This window comes from Rhamphochromis sp. 'chilingali' (genome assembly GCF_963969265.1).
Source record: "Rhamphochromis sp. 'chilingali' genome assembly, chromosome: 8".
NCBI lineage: Eukaryota > Metazoa > Chordata > Actinopteri > Cichliformes > Cichlidae > Rhamphochromis > Rhamphochromis sp. 'chilingali'.
In genome coordinates this window covers 35,306,334-35,325,536 of record NC_137935.1, presented here as the reverse complement: position 1 = coordinate 35,325,536, position 19,203 = coordinate 35,306,334, and the positions used below count along the sequence as shown (strand labels likewise).

Sequence of the window (19,203 nt, the reverse complement as noted above, 5' to 3'; positions counted from 1 at the left end):
TTCCTCCAGATTCTTTGAGTCTTTTTGATGATGTCATGTACTGGAGATGATGAGATATTCAAAATCTTTGCAAATTTAGGAGTCTGGACAGTGGTGTATTAATCTGCAATTGTCTACACTTCTGAGAATCACTGGCTCTCTCAGATGATCTTTTAATACATTTTCAACTTTTTACACAAGTAACCAATCAGTGTAAAAATGTTCCTGAACTTGTTTCATGCTAATATTTTTCATGAAATAGTCAAATCTGTTCATTTAAATGTTCGATATGCCTTAGGTATCCCATTTCGAATCAAATATGGATATGTGAGATTTTTAAGGCGTTGCATTTTGTATTTATTTACACTTTACTCAATGTCCCAACGTTTTTGTAACTGAGATTATACTTTATGTTTTCACATGCTGAAATAATAGTGACACAGTGTAATATGCAATGTTTTGTAGTTCATGTGAGGTTGTGTCTAGCTAATTTCAAGACGTGGAAAGAAACAATTTTTGTTTCCATGTAAACAAATTAATGTTAATACGCTGGTAATTTGGTCATCTAGTAAGTTTTCTCCAGGCTGTGATCCCTAGTGTGGGATCTAATGAGATAAGCACTTCCAAACAGACCTGAGACTTCCATCTAGAAAGACTCATAATTCATGTTTTGTGCATAGCCTTTTCCCCACTTACACTCCATGTTAGACTGCCAGTAACCACAAAAATGGGAAAATTAGGCATATAAGATGTTGAAATGAACCAGGATGCTTACTGGTTTACTATAGGTCCACAAAAAGTTTCAGGAAACTTAATTTTTCAAGAATTAATTTAATTGCTCAAGTTGATTGTTTTCCCAACAGGTACAAGTTCCTCCAGCACTTATTCTTTTATTTTGTTATTATTGGTTGTTTCTGTTTTCACAATCAGCTATTTCAGCATCACAAGCTCCAAGTCAGATGCTCGTAAACCTCCTGAAAGCAGAACTGCCTGAAACAAAATATGATTAAGATTTAGTTTGAAACAGGTAGAAAAATCGACTTCCCCAAATGGTTCCTGTTTCTTGTAGGAATTTCAGACTATTTCCTCTTGAAAGAATAAGCTACTTTTAGATCTGTTTTGTTTGCTTGTTTTTAGAGATTTTCCACTTTAGAAGCAGCTTATATGGCTGCTTCAGGTACCTCTACCTAATGGCAATCAATTTAACCACTGTAACGGCCACTACTATATCTACAAGATCTCTATCAGCACCTTGTTCTTTCTCATGGTGTCAGTAACAATAATAATCAAATAATTATTATTTATGTTATTATTTATAATAATTTATTCATTATTTTATTTATAATAAAATGTATAGCCTAGCTTAGTGATGGAGGATTTAGGCCATTTGTTGTAATGCTGAGTGGTGGAAAGAAAACGTCCAACTAGCACTGAGTAATCAGTAAACAGCAATCTGGGGAAGCTGTATGTCTATAAGCCTGAGGTGCTGCTTCCTGAGCACCAAATAGTACCAAATAGGTACTCAGGGATGTTGGAGACTGAAGGATGTGGTCTGTATTTCTTTATCAGCAGGGTGTTCCAGCTTTAGAGGCCAAACGGAGAAGGCTGAAAACAAACTGGGTTGCCTTACATTTGCATTAACATAATAGAGATAATAACAGGTTTTGATGTTGGGTCATGAAGGCATAATTGGAGGAGTTCCAGTAATATAATGATGATATTTAGTTTCATGTTGCGTAGGGCCTGTGCTCTGCCGGAACAGTATGTGACGGACAGAAACAGGATGAATTGGATAAAGACAATTACTATGAATAAAGGGAAGCAGGAGGAGAGAAAAAAGAAAGACTACCATTAGTGTTCAGCTAAAGCAGAGGACAGACAAGAAGTGGTGGTGAGTGATTTCAGAGACAGTGAAAGACAGCACTTAGAGGGAAACATGACAGAGAGAGAGAGAGAAGGGAAAGGGAAACAAGGAGAGATGAAAGTGAAGCGCTGATTTTGAAGAGTGTGTTGGTTACGAGCGTCTCTTTATTGTTGCTTGGAAACAATGGCGATAAACTGGCGAGCTTGAATCAAGTAGACATTGATTAATGAAACAGGAGCTCTGTTAAGAGATAATGAGGAGGCCTTCTTCTCAATCAATGCTCTTCAATTAACTCGCAACCAAAAACTGGCATCTCTCTACACCGTTCGCCCCCGGGCCCCCTCACAGCTGATCGCTTAACTGTAAGAAAGAGCGCCGGAGCGTGCTTTACTGGCGCTAAATTTATCTGGCAGGGTTCCTTCAGGTGTTTCCACTCAGCTGCATGGGATTTTTTTGAAGCCATCACATGTGACCAGGGTTTCAGTAGTAGTAGCAGCAGTGGTGTAGCGTTGCGGTTGCCTCTAACGTCTGAAGATACCAGTCAGCTGCTGAAATCCTGTGGAGCTTAACTCAGGGAGTAAGTCTGGTTCACCAAACTCTGTTTCATCACAAGCATGCGATGAAAGAATGGCACCTGCCTTGTGAGGAGGTATCCCATAGATCTGAATTGTGGCAGTGATGTTAGAAAACACAAATGAAATCCAAATCTACCGTTATGGATAAGGTTCGACTCTGACATGTGCTGCTAAAATTATTTTATTAGATATGTGATGAGGGCTGAACAGAAAAATGGCAAAAATGATTAAAACAAGCATAGACTAAATCCACATCAAGGAGAAAGGGATATTAAGATGTTTCAACTCTGTGTATGACACTGAAAGAGTGGGAAAAAGAAAAAGTAAGGATGTAAAAACACAGGAAAACCTTCAAAATAACCAAGGAAGTGAACTGTAAAGGACACCAAAGACAAAGACCGTGACTTCATGTTACAGCAGCATGATTTGTGTCCAGAGCCTCCAAAGATTCGCCGTTTTCCCAGAACTGCAGAAGTTCCCTGTGGAGTTTTGTGCTGTTTTGATAAAGCACGTCATAAAAGAGTGGATCTATCTCCATACATTGCACTGATGTTCGCTCAGCCATCTTTTATTTTTGTCTAATCAGCACTTGAGGGGCAGTGTCTCAACATGGTGCCATTTGATTGAATGATTCATATTGTCCGCGGCTCTTTGAATCACCATGGGTTGAGTCCTGCCGGCAGTGCTAATAAGCAAATTCAAGATCGGTCGGGCACCATTTCAATAGAGACAATGACATGGCAGTCAAAACGTCATGAAAGAAGCCCCAACAGTTACATTAGCTGCCCCTTGTTTTATAGATAGAAAAACAAGATTAAAAAAAAAAGAAAACTCTTTCCCTCATAATTGTCATAATAAACTAGCCAGTTAACCTGTTTATTAGAAGAACAGACTAGAACAGACTCACCATTGGATTAATAAAAATATGATAAAATAAATCTAAATAACAAAAATTAAAAAAGAAAAAAAAGATATAGTCATGTGAGAATTTCTTTTTAATGTCTGCATACATATAATAGTAAAAACTATCTAACTACCAATATATGATCAGCATATACACTATATAACTTTTATGCATAGATTGAATATAAAAGATGGCTGTGGTAATGCCAAAGTGTGTGAATCTTGCATTCTTTCAAATGGCCAGCGGGGGGGGGGGGGGGGACTCCTCAGGTTGTATGCATGCCTATGAAAAAATGGCCATCAACTTCCTCAGTGATTGGTTTATGGGCTCCATCGCTACCTTAGAGTTTTCTTCAATAACAGCATGATCTACATTTTATAAACAATGGTCCTCATTAGAGTCCGCAAAGACAATACATCAGGACATGATTTAGGGTGAGCCTATGTTGTAATTAACAGGTTGATACTGTAGACTCATACGTGCTAGGTTAATGCTGCCTGTCTGGGCCCTGGACACTGTCTTAAAAGACAATCTTGTTCTCAGGAGTTTCATTTCCTGGGTGAATAAAGGTTCTGACTCTTAGCATTTGTTTCAATGTCTCACTATGGGATGCACCTCCCTGAGTATTCCTCAGAAGCATGTATCTCATTCTGCCAATCCTGATTGGGTGTTGATTGCCACAATCACATTGGGCAGAGCCACCCAACCTTTAAATAGCTTGCACTGTTACATAGTTGGTATTCAAAAACCTATTCTCATTTCAGGGCATATATCTCAAGTTAGCTAGCTTCTTAGGTAGCCTAAGAAGCTAGCTAGTTTCATAGGCTAGCTAGCTGTCCACAGACAGGAGTGTTGGCTATTTCGCGTTGCCAGATGGTAGCTAACTAACGGTCTCCAACAACGGCTAGCGCACCAAGCTGGCCTGTCAGAAACAGATCCCTTGTTGCCCTCAGCCAAAACTGCGGCTGATGGTTTCGACATGGAAGGGAGTCGCGGAAGCTGAACCACAGGCTGGCATCATGTTAATAATAAATAAATACATAATCGACAGTGTCTGTGAAGGTTCTCAGTCATCCAGGTCATCGTAGTCTAAGGAGCTTGGAAAGAAAAACGTCTGGACTTCTTTGAGTTGCTTGAAGATGTTTCACCTCTCATCCGAGAAGCTTCTTCAATTCTAATGTCAAATGCTGGAGAGTCCCAGATTTAAGTCTTAGGGGAGTGTCCCCCAAGAGGGTCATGAACCCACTGTTGATACTCTACCTAATCACACTAGCCAAGGGGTGAAAACGGGTGTGGGTCACAATCAGCCAAGGTTTCAGGTGAACCCGCTGTGAAACCTAGCCCCACCCTATCATGTGATTTCCTGAGGTCAAATGGTCCAGGATGTGAGTGGGCGTTAAGGTGTCTGGGAAAGGATCTCAAAACTGGATTATAGATGGCAGACGGTTGGTGTCGTAAGCCACCGCCTCTGTTCAAAGATGGTCGTTTACAGTGGACATAGATGGATTCTTTCACTCTTCTTTCAAACCGTGTCTTCTCTGTCCAAAATGTGAACATTGGCATCCTCGAAAGAGTGACCTTTGTCAGCCGAGTCTTGTCCTGTCGAGGTGGCTCTTCATCGACAGTGACAATCGACAGTGATTGCTCCACATGTCATTTCGTGTTTGTGCAAGGCTGTTAAATATGGCATTTATTTTCTTATTCTTTACCAAATGTGAGATCCCGGTCCAGATTCTCTTACAAAAATAACAAAATGGAGGCCTGTCTTGTCAGAGGTGGCGCATACTGTTTGGTCAGGATGTGATTTTTGATAAGGTTCAACATCTGCTTCATATATAGCTCCACCTGCCTCTGTTGCCATTTCCTTTTATTTAGCAAAGAGCTGCACTTGATCCATTGTGTTTGTGTTTGCCGCGTCTCTTCAGCTCCACCTTTGTTAATATTCAGCTGGGTTCCAACCACTGCTTTGATGTTGACCGATCCTAATTAGTGTGGACTTTGCTTTCACTAGAACTGTTCTCAGTATGCATGTGTGTGAGTGGCTATGCATTTGACACACAGAGGCCAGGATATTAGACTATGCATTTTTATGCTTTGTCATGCATATTTCATAAGAGGGTAACGTTAATAATGTAATACCTTTCTGGAGTGAATATAAATGAACGCACACGATAACGATGATAGTGATTATTATTATTTATATGTTTTTTCCATAATGATTGTCGTTATTAGTAGCTAATGTAAAAAAAATTTATCTTTCTTCTCTCGAGCTGTTAACTAATAGAAGTATCACACACACATACAGTTTCTCCTATCACACGCTAAATGTTCCCGGTTATTACCACATCCTAATGAGTTATCCAACTATCTTTGGTTTTTTATTTTTCTGTAAGTGCACTGTTTGTTCCCGTCTTGTCCCCCCCCCCTGTTCTATTGTTAGTGTGGTATTGAAACATGAAATTAGGCTCTTGGAAAAACTTGGAAGAATTCTAGAAATATAATCAGTGTCCTAAACTGAGCAAAAATGGATACTTTTGTTTCCATATATTCATTAAATCCATTACTACTGGTAACAAGTTCTGCTGACAGATTTTTTTTCTTCCATTCACTTGTTAGTGTACTTCACAGATCAGACCTCATCGTTAGTCCAGAGGTTTGTAAGCCAGAAGTCAGACATTGTGGAAAGGTTTAAAACTAGCCAGTTATTTTCAGGCTACTGTCGCTGACCACTATAGCATACACCTGTTGATGAACTAATCATACATTTCTCTTATGTGGTGATTATTAACTATTAATGCCACCGTTATCTGAAAACACAGCCGCTGATTGTGTGTGTGTGTGTGTGTGTGTGTGTGTGTGTGTGTGTGTGTTTGTGTCAGTCGAAGCTGCTGTCATTATTTGCAGCCACTCCTACGCAGAACAATAAGCAGCATGGAAACCTCAGTGAGTCATAGCTTTCTCTAGGAGACTGAGCATCCATCAGTCTCGCTCTTCCCTTTTCTCTCATTTCTAAAGGTCAGTCCTGATGCCACTCAGCTGGCAATAAAATGCCTGCAAAACAAATCCAAACACATGAAAATATATCTGCACTTACCTACAGGCTAAAAAGTGTCTGGATTCTTGTTACACACATTCTTTCTCTCAGAGCATCTTCCAAGCAGCATTCTAGCATCCACACAAATAATAATGGTATAGATAAAAAAGTTAGTAAAGCAAATTACATACTGGATACAATATGCATCCTGTTACACGGGACATATACAGACCACACATATAATGAAAATATACAATTTCAACATTTTCTTTATGAAGCGCATAAATCACGACTATAAATCTGAGCTTGAAGTTTGATCTTGGGGAACGCTAACTTTACCCCAAAGTGAAATACATTTTGACAAAATACCAAAGTGGCAAACTGTTTTTGCCCAATATTTTTTCCTGTATTTTATAATAACCCCCCCCCCCCCCCCCCAAAAAAAAAAAAAACCAAACAAAACAGAAATCCTGCCCTCACTATCAGTTGGTCTCACAAATGTTAACTTTGCAGTTCAAAAGAAAATATACCGAAACTATATTTCTTTGCAGTTATAAGTATATTAAATGGTAACTTTTTTAGTAACTATGCACTGTGTGCACAATTATTAAAGTAAGAGTAATAAAACAACTCAGAATTTACATATAAACATTTCTGACATGTCAAAAAAAATCAGTGACCAATATAGCTACCCTCACAAGCCTTCCATTCATGGAGTCTGTCAGTTTCTTGATGTGTTGATGATCAACTTTTTGTGCAGCAGCAACCACAGCCTTCCAGACACTGTTCAGAGAGGTGTACTGTTTTCCTCTACTATAAATCTCTTGCTTAAGCAGGGCACACAGGTTCTCAATAGGGTTTAGGTCAGATGAGGAATGGGGGCCATGTCATTATTTTTTCATCCTTAAGGCCTTTACTGGCTAAGCATGCAGTGGAGTACTTCGATGCATGCGATGGAGCATTGTCCTGCATAAAAATACTAGTCTTCTTGAAAGATGTAGACTTTTTCCTGTACCACTGCTTGAAGAAAACTGGGAGTAAGTTTGATTTTGAGGCCATCTTCAACCTGAAAAGGCCCAGCTAGCTCATCTTAATAAATACCAGCCCATACCAGTACCCCACCTTCACCTTGCTGGCGTCTGAGTCAAAGTGGAGCTCTGTGTCCTTTACAGATCCAGCCATGGGCCCAGCCATCTGGTCCATCAAGAGTCACTCTCATCTCATCAGTCCATAAAACCTTTGAAAAATCTGTCTTCAGATATTTCTTGGCCCATTCTTGATGTTTCAACTTGTGTGTTTTGTTCAGTGGTGGTGGGGTTTCAGCCTTCCTTACCTTGGCCATGTGTCTAAGCACTGAAAACCTTGTACTTCTGGACACTCTGGGTAGGCTGCAGTTCTGGAATATGGCAGCCCTATAGGATAATTGGTTCCTGATAGCTTCACTTTTGATTCTTCTCAAATCTTTGGTAGTTAATTTCCGTCTTTTTTTCTCAATACGTTTCTTGCGACCCTGTTTGCAACAAAACATTTGATGTGGTTACGCCCCAATATCTTAGCAGTTTCAAGACTGCTGCATCCCTCTGAAATACCTTTACATCTTTTTTTTTTGGCCCATTTTGCCTGAGGAAGAGAAGCTGCATAGAAATTATGCACACTTTTATATAGAGTGTTGATCTTCCCAGGCCACGCCCTCACTCATTATGCAAATACACATCACCTGATATGCTTAAATCCAATAAGCACACAAGTTTATACAGCTTGAAAATTTGCATAAAAATTATGATATGGCCAAAATACTCACTTGCCTAATAATTGTGCACACAGTGTATTGATTCAACCACAACAGAATGAACTTTTGGGAATTTACTTATTTGGATGATTGAGCATGCATCAAGAAATATTTAGTGACATTTTTTATTAAAGTGCAGCCTAAGCTTTAAGCATGGTCATTAGCTTTGAAAGTGTGATATTAGATAAATTAGTTGATCTGATGATGGAGCTTGAGGAGAAGTTGTTACTAAACCCTGAATTTATGTAAAATATATAGGCTAATGCTTTGGATGGTAGCAGAAGGACATTACCATCCACAACGTCTTGCCAGCAGCACAGCTAAAAATGAGCACTCAAGCAGAAAAAACTGAGAGTCCTAGAGCTCACTCGTGGTCTGCAAAGCGTAAATGCAGAATATTTTGGTGTTCCAGCGTTTTCTGCTTTGACAGGATCAAGCAGGAAATAAATGTAGTATTTTAGAACTACAGTTATGTATTTGGGAGCTGGACCAGACGTTTACAGAACAAATTTGTGCCTAGATTAAACCTTTCCCCTGCACACTGCACGAGCTAGAGCAAAATGTCAGGATTTCTCACAATCTAATTGGCAGATTGCCATGAAATGAGCACATTCATGCTACCAAGAAAGTGACCTTTCCTTTACTCCCACACTCAGGACAAACTTTACAATTTTTGGTCCCGCTGTTAGTTAAGTTCTAAAAACATCAAGATTGACAGTAGTATTTGTGTTACATGGAGCACTCTCATACTCTTGTTGTACTTGTTAAAAACCCAAACATAAAGCTTTGCTAGTGTTTTAACCTTTTAATTTTCTTCCCAAACAAATCAACTTTTGGGTCCTTATAATGGAGCATGATGGATAATGTAAATGATTAATGTCATCAGTGACTTGAGCTCAAACAAATAGCATAGCATGGTTGTTTTGCTCAGTTGTACTGCATCCAGCATACACAGCCTGTGCTCTGCTTTAGGCTTCATATTAAAGTCAGTGACAGGAGCTTTTCCTCAAAATACTTTCAACTGTGGCAGTCTAATCCTCTCCTGCACACTTTCATGTGGCGTTGTCATTCATGTTGACTTTTGAAGTTTTAACAAGACTGCTGTTCATGCGTGAAGCTCTGCCAACAGGTTTATGCTTCATTGGCTTTGATGGGGCTTGAGATGTGACAAATTTTGTTTTTTGGCCTCCTCTCCAGAAACCAGACAGTCAGACAGCAGGAAGCAGTTCAGAGGGCTTTAATTCAATGCTTTAGGGGGTCGGGAAGTTTAAAAAGCTGCATTCAGAATGTAAACGTCTTTGACATACTCGCTCGGACTTACATATGAGGGAATGAATGAATTCGTAGCAGTCATGGAACCTGTATTCTTTTCTCTTTTTTCCCTCATTATCTTTCCTTTTTTTTAATGTAGAGCCTGTTTATATGAAATGTGCTACATAAATATATTGCTAATACATATGGTCTTACTTAATGTGTGTGTAGGACCTAGGCATGGAATCAACATCACTGGATGACGTGTTGTACCGCTACGCCAGCTTCAGAAACCTGGTTGATCCCATCACGCATGATCTGATTATCAGTCTGGCGCGATACGTACACTGCCCCAAGACGGTAGGACACACACACACACACACACACACACACACACACACACACACACACACACACACACACACACAGTGTAAATAAATGTTAATAAAACCTAGTACCTCCTACTGTAAAGGCTCCTGGGCATGCTAACATAAACACACACACTGTCACTGACTGATGCTATTTATTGCGTTGCTGCTATCAGATGATCTCCTGACTCATTTCTTTGATACTATTTGGTTACGGAAGTGCTCTAAAGTGGCTGTGTATTATATGTGCGTCCTTGAGGGAACTACTGCTGCTTGTGTTTGTTCACTCATGTAGTCCGGTGTCACTGAAGGACAGAAAAGGAGAGGGAAAGAGAGCATGGAAGCAGCGACACACAATGAATAATGCAAGGAAGAAGGAGTGATGGAGATGAAGATAGGAATTCAGAGGCCTGATGTGTCATTTCAGTACATTCTGTTGTGAAACACTGTTGCCCTGAAGCTGGCTGCGTTAAAAGTCTTTTTTCAAGCAAACACTGACTCCATTTCAATGTTCTCAGCCTATGATGATGCAGAAACATTACTGAAATGATTAACTAATTGGTATAATCTATATGTGAGTGATTTGTGGCGTTAAATCCTGACCTTTCTAAAGCAGGCTTTGCACTTTAATTTGATGGGTTTCCTGTGAAAACAGAATGCTTGAGATGTGAAAAATAAGTATTGCATATCTGCACAACTTCCACAGAGAAAAGGCAAAGAAACACTAATGGCAAATATTTAGTGCAGACCCATGATTGCCCAAGAGTCAATACATTTTTACCAGCTGTGCGTCATCATGGCAGAATTTGCTAATTACGCTGGCAAGTGTGAGTGTGTATGTTTGTGGAAAGCTCAATTATATAGGGATACCATGTGTTTGCGTTCCCTCGTACACACCGAGACATGCCTAGACATGCCTAAAACTGAGAGCAGCCACCCTCTGATGATATTTTATGCCTGATTTAGGTTTCTGCAGGGAATCTTTGTAGTCCCCACGTAATTTAGAGGTGGGCCGATCGATCTAGTATAGACACCAACAAATTTATACTAGTGTGATAGAATCAATGCTTTGTTTCTATGCTCTAAGTTCAGTGTGTAGCCCACTGAAATTAGTTTTTTGGAAATGAAACGATGCACCTCAAACATGCACTATGAAAAATGTCTGAACCTTTTTGTGTTGACTGTTGCATCTATTTTATTTATTTTTCTATAAAATATTTAAATAACAGAGGTTCACCCAAAGTGCTTTAGAGACAGACATTTTACATTTCAAGTCTCAAAAATTTCAAAATAAATGAAAAGCTGGTATGTTTTTGTTGTCTTCAATAATTTTGGAAAGTAAAAATCACAGTGATTTAGTGGTCATTAAAATGTGCTCAGAATTTGCTAATTGATTATGATTTATCTGATAAAAAGTAGCTTCAGATTTTTTTTTATAATAATAACTAGCATGTTTGTGCCCTAAATTAGTGGTTCTCTAACTGTGGTACGCATACCACTGGTTGTACGTGGGCTCCCTCTAGTGTTACGCGGGAAGTCTCTTTTTTTTTGTTTAAGATCAAATGATATATGTCTTATATATACTACTTATTGGGGGATTTCTGAAAAATTAAAACACACACCTCTGCTATATGCTGCATAAATGAAGACAGGAAACTAAACAGCAGTGATGTTTGTAGGGTTACTGAAGTTGGGCTAGCTGGTATATAATGGTGTGCTATGTGATCGCTAGCGACACAGCTATGTTTGCATGATGTAAACACATTAACACAGTGAAGCTGGAGGATGAAAACGAACTTTTTTCCACTCGATAAAAGTTAACATGAGGGTTCCCAATGTTAGGGACAAATGCAATCGCATAGCAGGATGCTGTAAATGGACCAAACGTCAGTCAGGAGAACAACTGAGATAATCCATCAACAATACGAGGTTAGTCATTAATATACTGCTGTATGGGCTGGGCTGTAGTTACATCGTAAGGTTTAACAGCTGAGCTTTGAAATGAATAGTGGTAGCAAAAACCAAGATAGGCCCACAGTGATCTCTGCCTTTATTTAGGGGCTTGTTTAGATTAAATAGAACAAGATACAAAGCATTAAAACGTTAAAAACACAACAGCCTTAATAAACGCAGATTAGTTTTGAACGGGAAGCAGGGTTTATACGTCATCACTTAAAGACCGGATATCCCACCTGCTGTGAATGTTTTAATGCAGTACAGTTGTTATTATTATCACTTGTCACATCCTTTTTATGACAGTTAAAATAAATAACATTCATATAAGAAATAAAATTGTCTCATGTAAACTGTATGTGGTGTTAAATAGGCCTATACTACTGTACTTTAATGTCAGTCATAAGGGTGGTACTTTAAGAGCCATATATTTTATGAGGTTGTGTTCATTGTGAAAAGTTTGAGAACCAATGCCCTAAATCAAGTTATCTCCATTAATGCTTGCTAACATAATGCGCTTTCTCAAAGAAAAAGGCTAACTGCATTAGTAATCCTGGACAAGGATCATTGATGAAACACCCAGAACACACATAATCTCCATATAAAAGATTTGGCATCACTCACTGGTTTGAAAGCATTCAGCATTTAGACTGCAGGCATATAGGTTTTAACTGACTTAAAGTGGATTAGAGTGTGAAGTGTTACGCTATCAGCTAATGCTAGCTCTTTACATCTAGTCTTCACTACAATGACAATAGTGAAAACAGTCCCCTTTGGCTTTTTATAACCAAGAGGTTTTATCCATCTTTTATATGCAGTTTATGAAACTGACTTGCTCTTTCCCCATTAAAGTGAGTTTTTGCCTTGCTTGCTGCTTAGAAACAAAACATGAAAACTTGAAGATTAGCATTATTTTTTTTAAGTAAGCTAATTTTAGCATAGCATTGGATGTAATAGCACCCTTTCATATTGCTATTAGACAGCCATCTAAACTTTCCGACATGTAGTACAGAAATATACTGCAAATGTCAAGATGACATTGACAAGATGGCGCCGAGTATGGCAGCCTCGTCGCGAGCTCCCCCAAGCAACGGCTTTCTTCTGTGTTTAATTTTACTTTTCCTTTATTTTTTCACGAGCAGCACTTGTCTCCTTGTGTACGACCGACAAACCTTACTGGACATAAAAGACGGTCTTTCTTATAACTTTCCGGAGTTCAAGTTTTGCAACACGGACGCTCCGTTTGCAGACCCCCCATTCATCTCACCTGAGACGCCTTTGTTCTCTGGCCCTGGAGGCCGCAAACGCCGACGCAGAGGGAGAAGATCTGGCGTTCTGGTTCGACTGAGACGGCGCACTTACAGACCACCGTTACCCAGTTTATTACTGGCTAATGTGCAGTCTCTGGAGAACAAGCTGTGCGAGCTTCGGGCACGGATCTCATTCCAGCGAGAGATGCGGGACTGCTGCGTGATCTGCCTCACAGAAACCTGGCTATCGGACAAAGTACCGGACTCCGCAATACAACTGCCGGGGTTCTCTGTGCACCGCGCGGACAGGTCACAGGATCTTACTGGGAAAAGCAGAGGCGGTGGTGTATGTTTCATGATCAACAACAGCTGGTGTGATTATGCGAACGTGCACCCGGTCAAATCCTTCTGCTCACCGGACCTGGAGTACCTGATGATTAAGTGCCGGCCATTCTGGCTACCGAGGGAATTTACAGCAGTGATTATTACGGCTGTTTACATTCCCCCACAAGCCGACACTGACCGTGCACTCAGGGAACTGTACAGCGCGATCAGCAGTGAGGAAACCGCACACCCAGAGGCAGCGTTTATCACAGCCGGAGACTTTAATAAGGGAAACCTGAAGAAAGTCTCACCAAAACTCCATCAACACATCCTTTTTAACACACGTGGAAACCGGCTACTCGACCACTGTTACACCTCTTTCCGGGATGCGTACAAAGCCCTCCCCCGCGCCCCATTCGGCCAATCAGATCACTGCTCCATCCTGCTCCTGCCCGCCTACAGGCAGAAGCTGAAACAGGAAGCTCCAACCCGGAGGGCGGTGCACTGTTGGACGGACCAATCGGAGTCTGCGCTGCGGGACTGTTTTGATCATGCGGACTGGGAAATGTTTCACGTGGCCGCCAGAGACATTGATGAGTACACAGACTCAGTCTGTGGATTTATCAGGAAATGCGTGGAAGATGTCGTCCCATCCAGAACAGTTAAATCCTTCCCAAATCAAAAACCCTGGATTAACGGAGATGTTCGCGCGGCACTGGCGGCACGGAACACCGCCTTTGCCTCCGCGAACACATCGGACTACAAACACGCACATTACCAACTCCGGAAGACGATCAAAGCAGCCAAACGTGAGTACAGGGACAGGGTGGAGCAACAGTTTGACAACCCTCGGAGTATGTGGCAGGGACTAAACACGATCACAGACTTTAGAGGGAAAACCAGCACACCGCAGACCACGGCCTCTCTGTGTGAGGATCTAAACGTATTCTACGCTAGATTCGACGCAGCGAACACCATGAGACCGGACAGTGTGCGCACCGCGGATGACGTCAGTGCGCACACTGTGTCTGAGGAGGATGTGCGGAAGTGCTTCAGGAAGGTGAACGCGCGCAAAGCTACTGGTCCGGACGGGATTCCCGGCCGCGTCCTCAAGTCATGCGCGGCTCAGCTGGCTGGAGTGTTCACACACATCTTCAACCTTTCCCTCTCTCTGTCTGTAGTCCCAGCCTGCTTCAAAATGGCCACCATCGTCCCTGTACCCAAATCCTCCACCATCTCCTCATTGAACGACTGGCGACCTGTAGCCCTGACCCCCATCGTAAGCAAATGCTTCGAGAAGCTGGTCAGGGACTTCATCTGCTCTGCACTACCCGACTCACTGGACCCTCTACAGTTTGCATACCGCCACAACAGGTCCACTGATGATGCCATAGCCCTGACACTACACACTGCCCTGTCACACCTGGAGAAGAGAGACACGTATGTGAGAATGCTGTTTGTAGATTACAGCTCAGCATTCAATACCATCGTTCCCTCGAAGCTGGACAGGAAACTGCAGGATCTAGGACTGAGCAGCTCCCTCTGCAGCTGGATCCTTAGCTTCCTGTCTGACAGACGCCAGGTGGTCAGACTGGGCAGCATCACCTCATCCCCCATCACACTGAACACTGGTGCTCCACAGGGGTGTGTACTTAGCCCTCTCCTGTACTCACTCTACACCTACGACTGCACAGCCACTAACAGCTCCAACATCATTGTGAAGTTTGCGGACGACACTACAGTGGTGGGTCTTATCACCAACGGTGATGCGGTGATGAGACGGCTTACAGGGAGGAGGTCAGCGCCCTGACCCACTGGTGTCAAGACAACCATCTCACCCTCAACGTCGCAAAGACAAAGGAGTTGATAGTGGACTTCCGGAGGTGCAGAGAAGTACACACCCCCATCACCATCAACGGCGCTGCTGTGGAGAGAGTGAGCAGCTTCCGGTTCCTTGGAGTACATCTGGCTGAGGATCTTACGTGGTCAGTACACACAAACAAAACAGTGAAGAAGGCGCAGCAGCGCCTCTTCTTTCTCAGGAGACTGAAAAGATTCGGCATGAGCCCCCGCATCCTCAGGACCTTCTATCACTGTACCATTGAGAGCATCCTCACTGGATGCATCACCACCTGGTATGGCAACAGCACCGCCTACAACTGCAAAGCTCTCCAGCGAGTAGTGCGGTGCTCTGAACGGATAATTGGAGGTGAGCTTCCCTCCCTCCAAGACATCTACAGGAAGCGCTGCCTGAGGAAAGCGGGGAGGATCATCAAGGACTCCAGTCACCCCAGCCATAAACTGTTCAGACTGCTTCCATCAGGAAGGAGGTTCTGCAGCATCCGGTCCCGTACCAGCAGACTGAGAGACAGCTTTTTCCATCAGGCCATCAGACTGCTGAACACGTCATAGACACCTCAGCTTCACTACTGGAACTTCAACATTATGCACTCCACACTGTATATAAATGCCACTTGTTTTGCACATTTTCAACTCTGTATATTTTATATATTTTATTATTATTATCATTATTATTATTATTATTATTGTTATTATTATTATTATTTTTACTATTTAATTTGTAAAAATGTGTATACACACACACACACACACACACACACACACACACACACACACACACGTAGGAAAATATTTAGTATACACATCCAGAAATGCATACACTATTATATATTGTACATATATTTATTAGTTTCAGGTTGGCCATTCTTGTATTTTGCTCGTTTGTGTTGTTGTGTTTGCACATCTCTGTTGCTTGTGGGGCTCGCACACAAGAATTTCACTCGCATGTGCTGTGCCAGTGTGCCTGCACATGTGATGTGACAATAAAAGTGATTTGATTTGATTTGATTTGATGTGTACCAACACGTACACAGTTTGCAGTTTTCTCTGCTTATCTCATGCTTAAATAAGCCAGGGAACTTTATTTTGAAGAATAGTTGGTGCACCTTTGGAAAGATCAAATTAAGCTCAAAAGTAAAACTAGATTACACAACTAGACAACAAATGGATCAGACTCACTTTATAGACAGACTTCTTTAATGAAAACATTGTGTACAGTGATCTGTAGTCTAAGGGAAAAGGGTAAGGTATAAAATACTCACTTATATCACTGCAATAAGGTGCATTGTGGGAGAAATGCTTGACACACAGCTACAGTCAAAAAGGAGGGTACTGTGTGTGGTTCATAACAGGGGAATGGATTGTGTCTGAGAAGAACAGAGCAGGAATGAGAAAGGGTGTTGTTCAGTGAAGAGAGAAACACAACATAGCGTACAGACAGAAGCACAGAGAGGTGTTATCTCACGTGTTTCACTCGGCCATTCTGTCTGACACATTGCATCGCTGTTCTTTTACTTTTCTGACCTGGTTGTCAATAACAGTGTTTATTCTTTTCTTTTTAAATTATGGAATAGATAGATTATCAGAGCAGGCAACATTTTTCCAGTCTTGGGAAAAAATGTTGTATAGCCAGAGATTCAGTTCTATTCACTTGCTTCAATGAGGCATTTTCACCAGAGAGCTGCTGCTCACTGGATATTTTCTTTTATTCAGACCATTTTCTGTAAACCCTAGATGATGGTTCTGTGGGAAAATCCAGTGTCTAACATATTGCAACCAGCCTTTCTTTCACCAAAAACCATGCTATGCTCAAAGTCACTTAAATCCCATTTCACCCCCATTCTGAGGCTCCAGGTTTGAACTTCAGCAGGTTGTCTTGACCATGTTTACATGCCTAACTGCATTACTGAGCTGCTGCAGTCTGACTGGCTGATTAGGTATTTAAGTTAATGAAGTGGGGCCAGTGAGTGTGTTATGTTTGTAAGGCTTGGATAAAACAGCCTCTCTGTATTCCCTTGTGTGACAGCTAATTATTTTTATTGAAAAACAATTTCACACCTTGTTAAGGATAAATGTTTTGTCTTTGGCTGCATGAAGATCTAATTTGAGCCTCTCAGTAATACGTTATATGCTGTCAGATGCTCAGTCCTGTATATTCGACTGTTTCATTAAGCCTTGTTTCCTAAGGGCAGATGAACTGGTTCGGCATATATAAGGTGATATTTAATCTTGATGTTTTTATAGGCATTTGACAGGTACACGGCAAGAGTGTGAAAGTCAACTGAAACAGTAAAGTCTAGGTAGACTTGTAGCAAAACCAAAACTATGAACTACAAAAGCAGAGTAATATAATATTTGACAGATCTTTGACTGTGTGAATGCACTTCCTTTTATTCCGGCATTTGTCACTGCAGCCCTGAGAATCCGGGCAGTTCCACATACTGGTCCACAGCTTCCCCTACACAGGAAATTCCCATCAGGCAGCACCACAAAAGCAAAAAGCGTCTTCCCAGAGACCCCTTCCACCCAGCACTCAACCTGCTCTTGTATAAAGCCGGCTGCTTTGAGGCGGACTGAGCATGTTTTCCTTAGCACAATGCGCACTGAGTGCTGCACTTCCACTTTATTTTATACTGTGGTGGTTGTGTGTATGGCTGCTGCTGCTGTTATATTGCCGGTTGCATTTTTTTTTCCAGTATCAAATTTCTTGATGAAGCTTGTCGGATAGTATAAAAAGCAGTAATGTCAGTGGAGTATTAATCACACTGTTTATAACTAAACAGAGGTCCTGAGAACCTTTTAGCTAAGGACAGGATTAGCAGATTAGTGCGTAAACACAAATGGAATTGTCGAGTGGATAATATTATCCAACATCCTCTACAGGGAGTGCAGAATTATTAGGCAAGTTGTATTTTTGAGGAATAATGTTATTATTGAACAACAACCATGTTCTCAATGAACCCAAAAAACTCATTAATATCAAAGCTGAATGTTTTTGGAAGTAGTTTTTAGTTTGTTTTTAGTTTTAGCTATTTTAGGGGGATATCTGTGTGTGCAGGTGACTATTACTGTGCATAATTATTAGGCAACTTAACAAAAAACAAATATATACCCATTTCAATTATTTGTTTTTACCAGTGAAACCAATATAACATCTCCACATTCACAAATATACATTTCTGACATTCAAAAACAAAACAAAAACAAATCAGCGACCAATATAGCCACCTTTCTTTGCAAGGACACTCAAAAGCCTGCCATCCATGGATTCTGTCAGTGTTTTGATCTGTTCACCATCAACATTGCGTGCAGCAGCAACCACAGCCTCCCAGACACTGTTCAGAGAGGTGTACTGTTTTCCCTCCTTGTAAATCTCACATTTGATGATGGACCACAGGTTCTCAATGGGGTTCAGATCAGGTGAACAAGGAGGCCATGTCATTAGTTTTTCTTCTTTTATACCCTTTCTTGCCAGCCACGCTGTGGAGTACTTGGACGCGTGTGATGGAGCATTGTCCTGCATGAAAATCACGTTTTTCTTGAAGGATGCAGACTTCTTCCTGTACCACTGCTTGAAGAAGGTGTCTTCCAGAAACTGGCAGTAGGACTGGGAGTTGAGCTTGACTCCATCCTCAACCCGAAAAGGCCCCACAAGCTCATCTTTGATGATACCAGCCCAAACCAGTACTCCACCTCCACCTTGCTGGCATCTGAGTCGGACTGGAGCTCTCTGCCCTTTACCAATCCAGCCACGGGCCCATCCATCTGGCCCATCAAGACTCACTCTCATTTCATCAGTCCATAAAACCTTAGAAAAACCAGTCTTGAGATATTTCTTGGCCCAGTCTTGACGTTTCAGCTTGTGTGTCTTGTTCAGTGGTGGTCGTCTTTCAGCCTTTCTTACCTTGGCCATGTCTCTGAGTATTGCACACCTTGTGCTTTTGGGCACTCCAGTGATGTTGCAGCTCTGAAATATGGCCAAACTGGTGGCAAGTGGCATCTTGGCAGCTGCACGCTTGACTTTTCTCAGTTCATGGGCAGTTATTTTGCGC

The 19,203-nt window shown here is 41.4% G+C and overlaps 1 protein-coding gene across 1 annotated transcript in view; it reads left to right on the top strand.

Annotated features, from left to right (window-relative positions):
* Positions 1-19,203, top strand: part of lrrc75a (leucine rich repeat containing 75A) — a 74,110-nt gene that overhangs the window by 2,224 nt on the left and 52,683 nt on the right. The window contains exon 2 of the mRNA XM_080889628.1: positions 9,628-9,756. Within this exon, the coding sequence (XP_080745754.1) occupies positions 9,628-9,756 (129 nt within the window). The remainder of the gene's footprint in view (positions 1-9,627; positions 9,757-19,203) is intronic.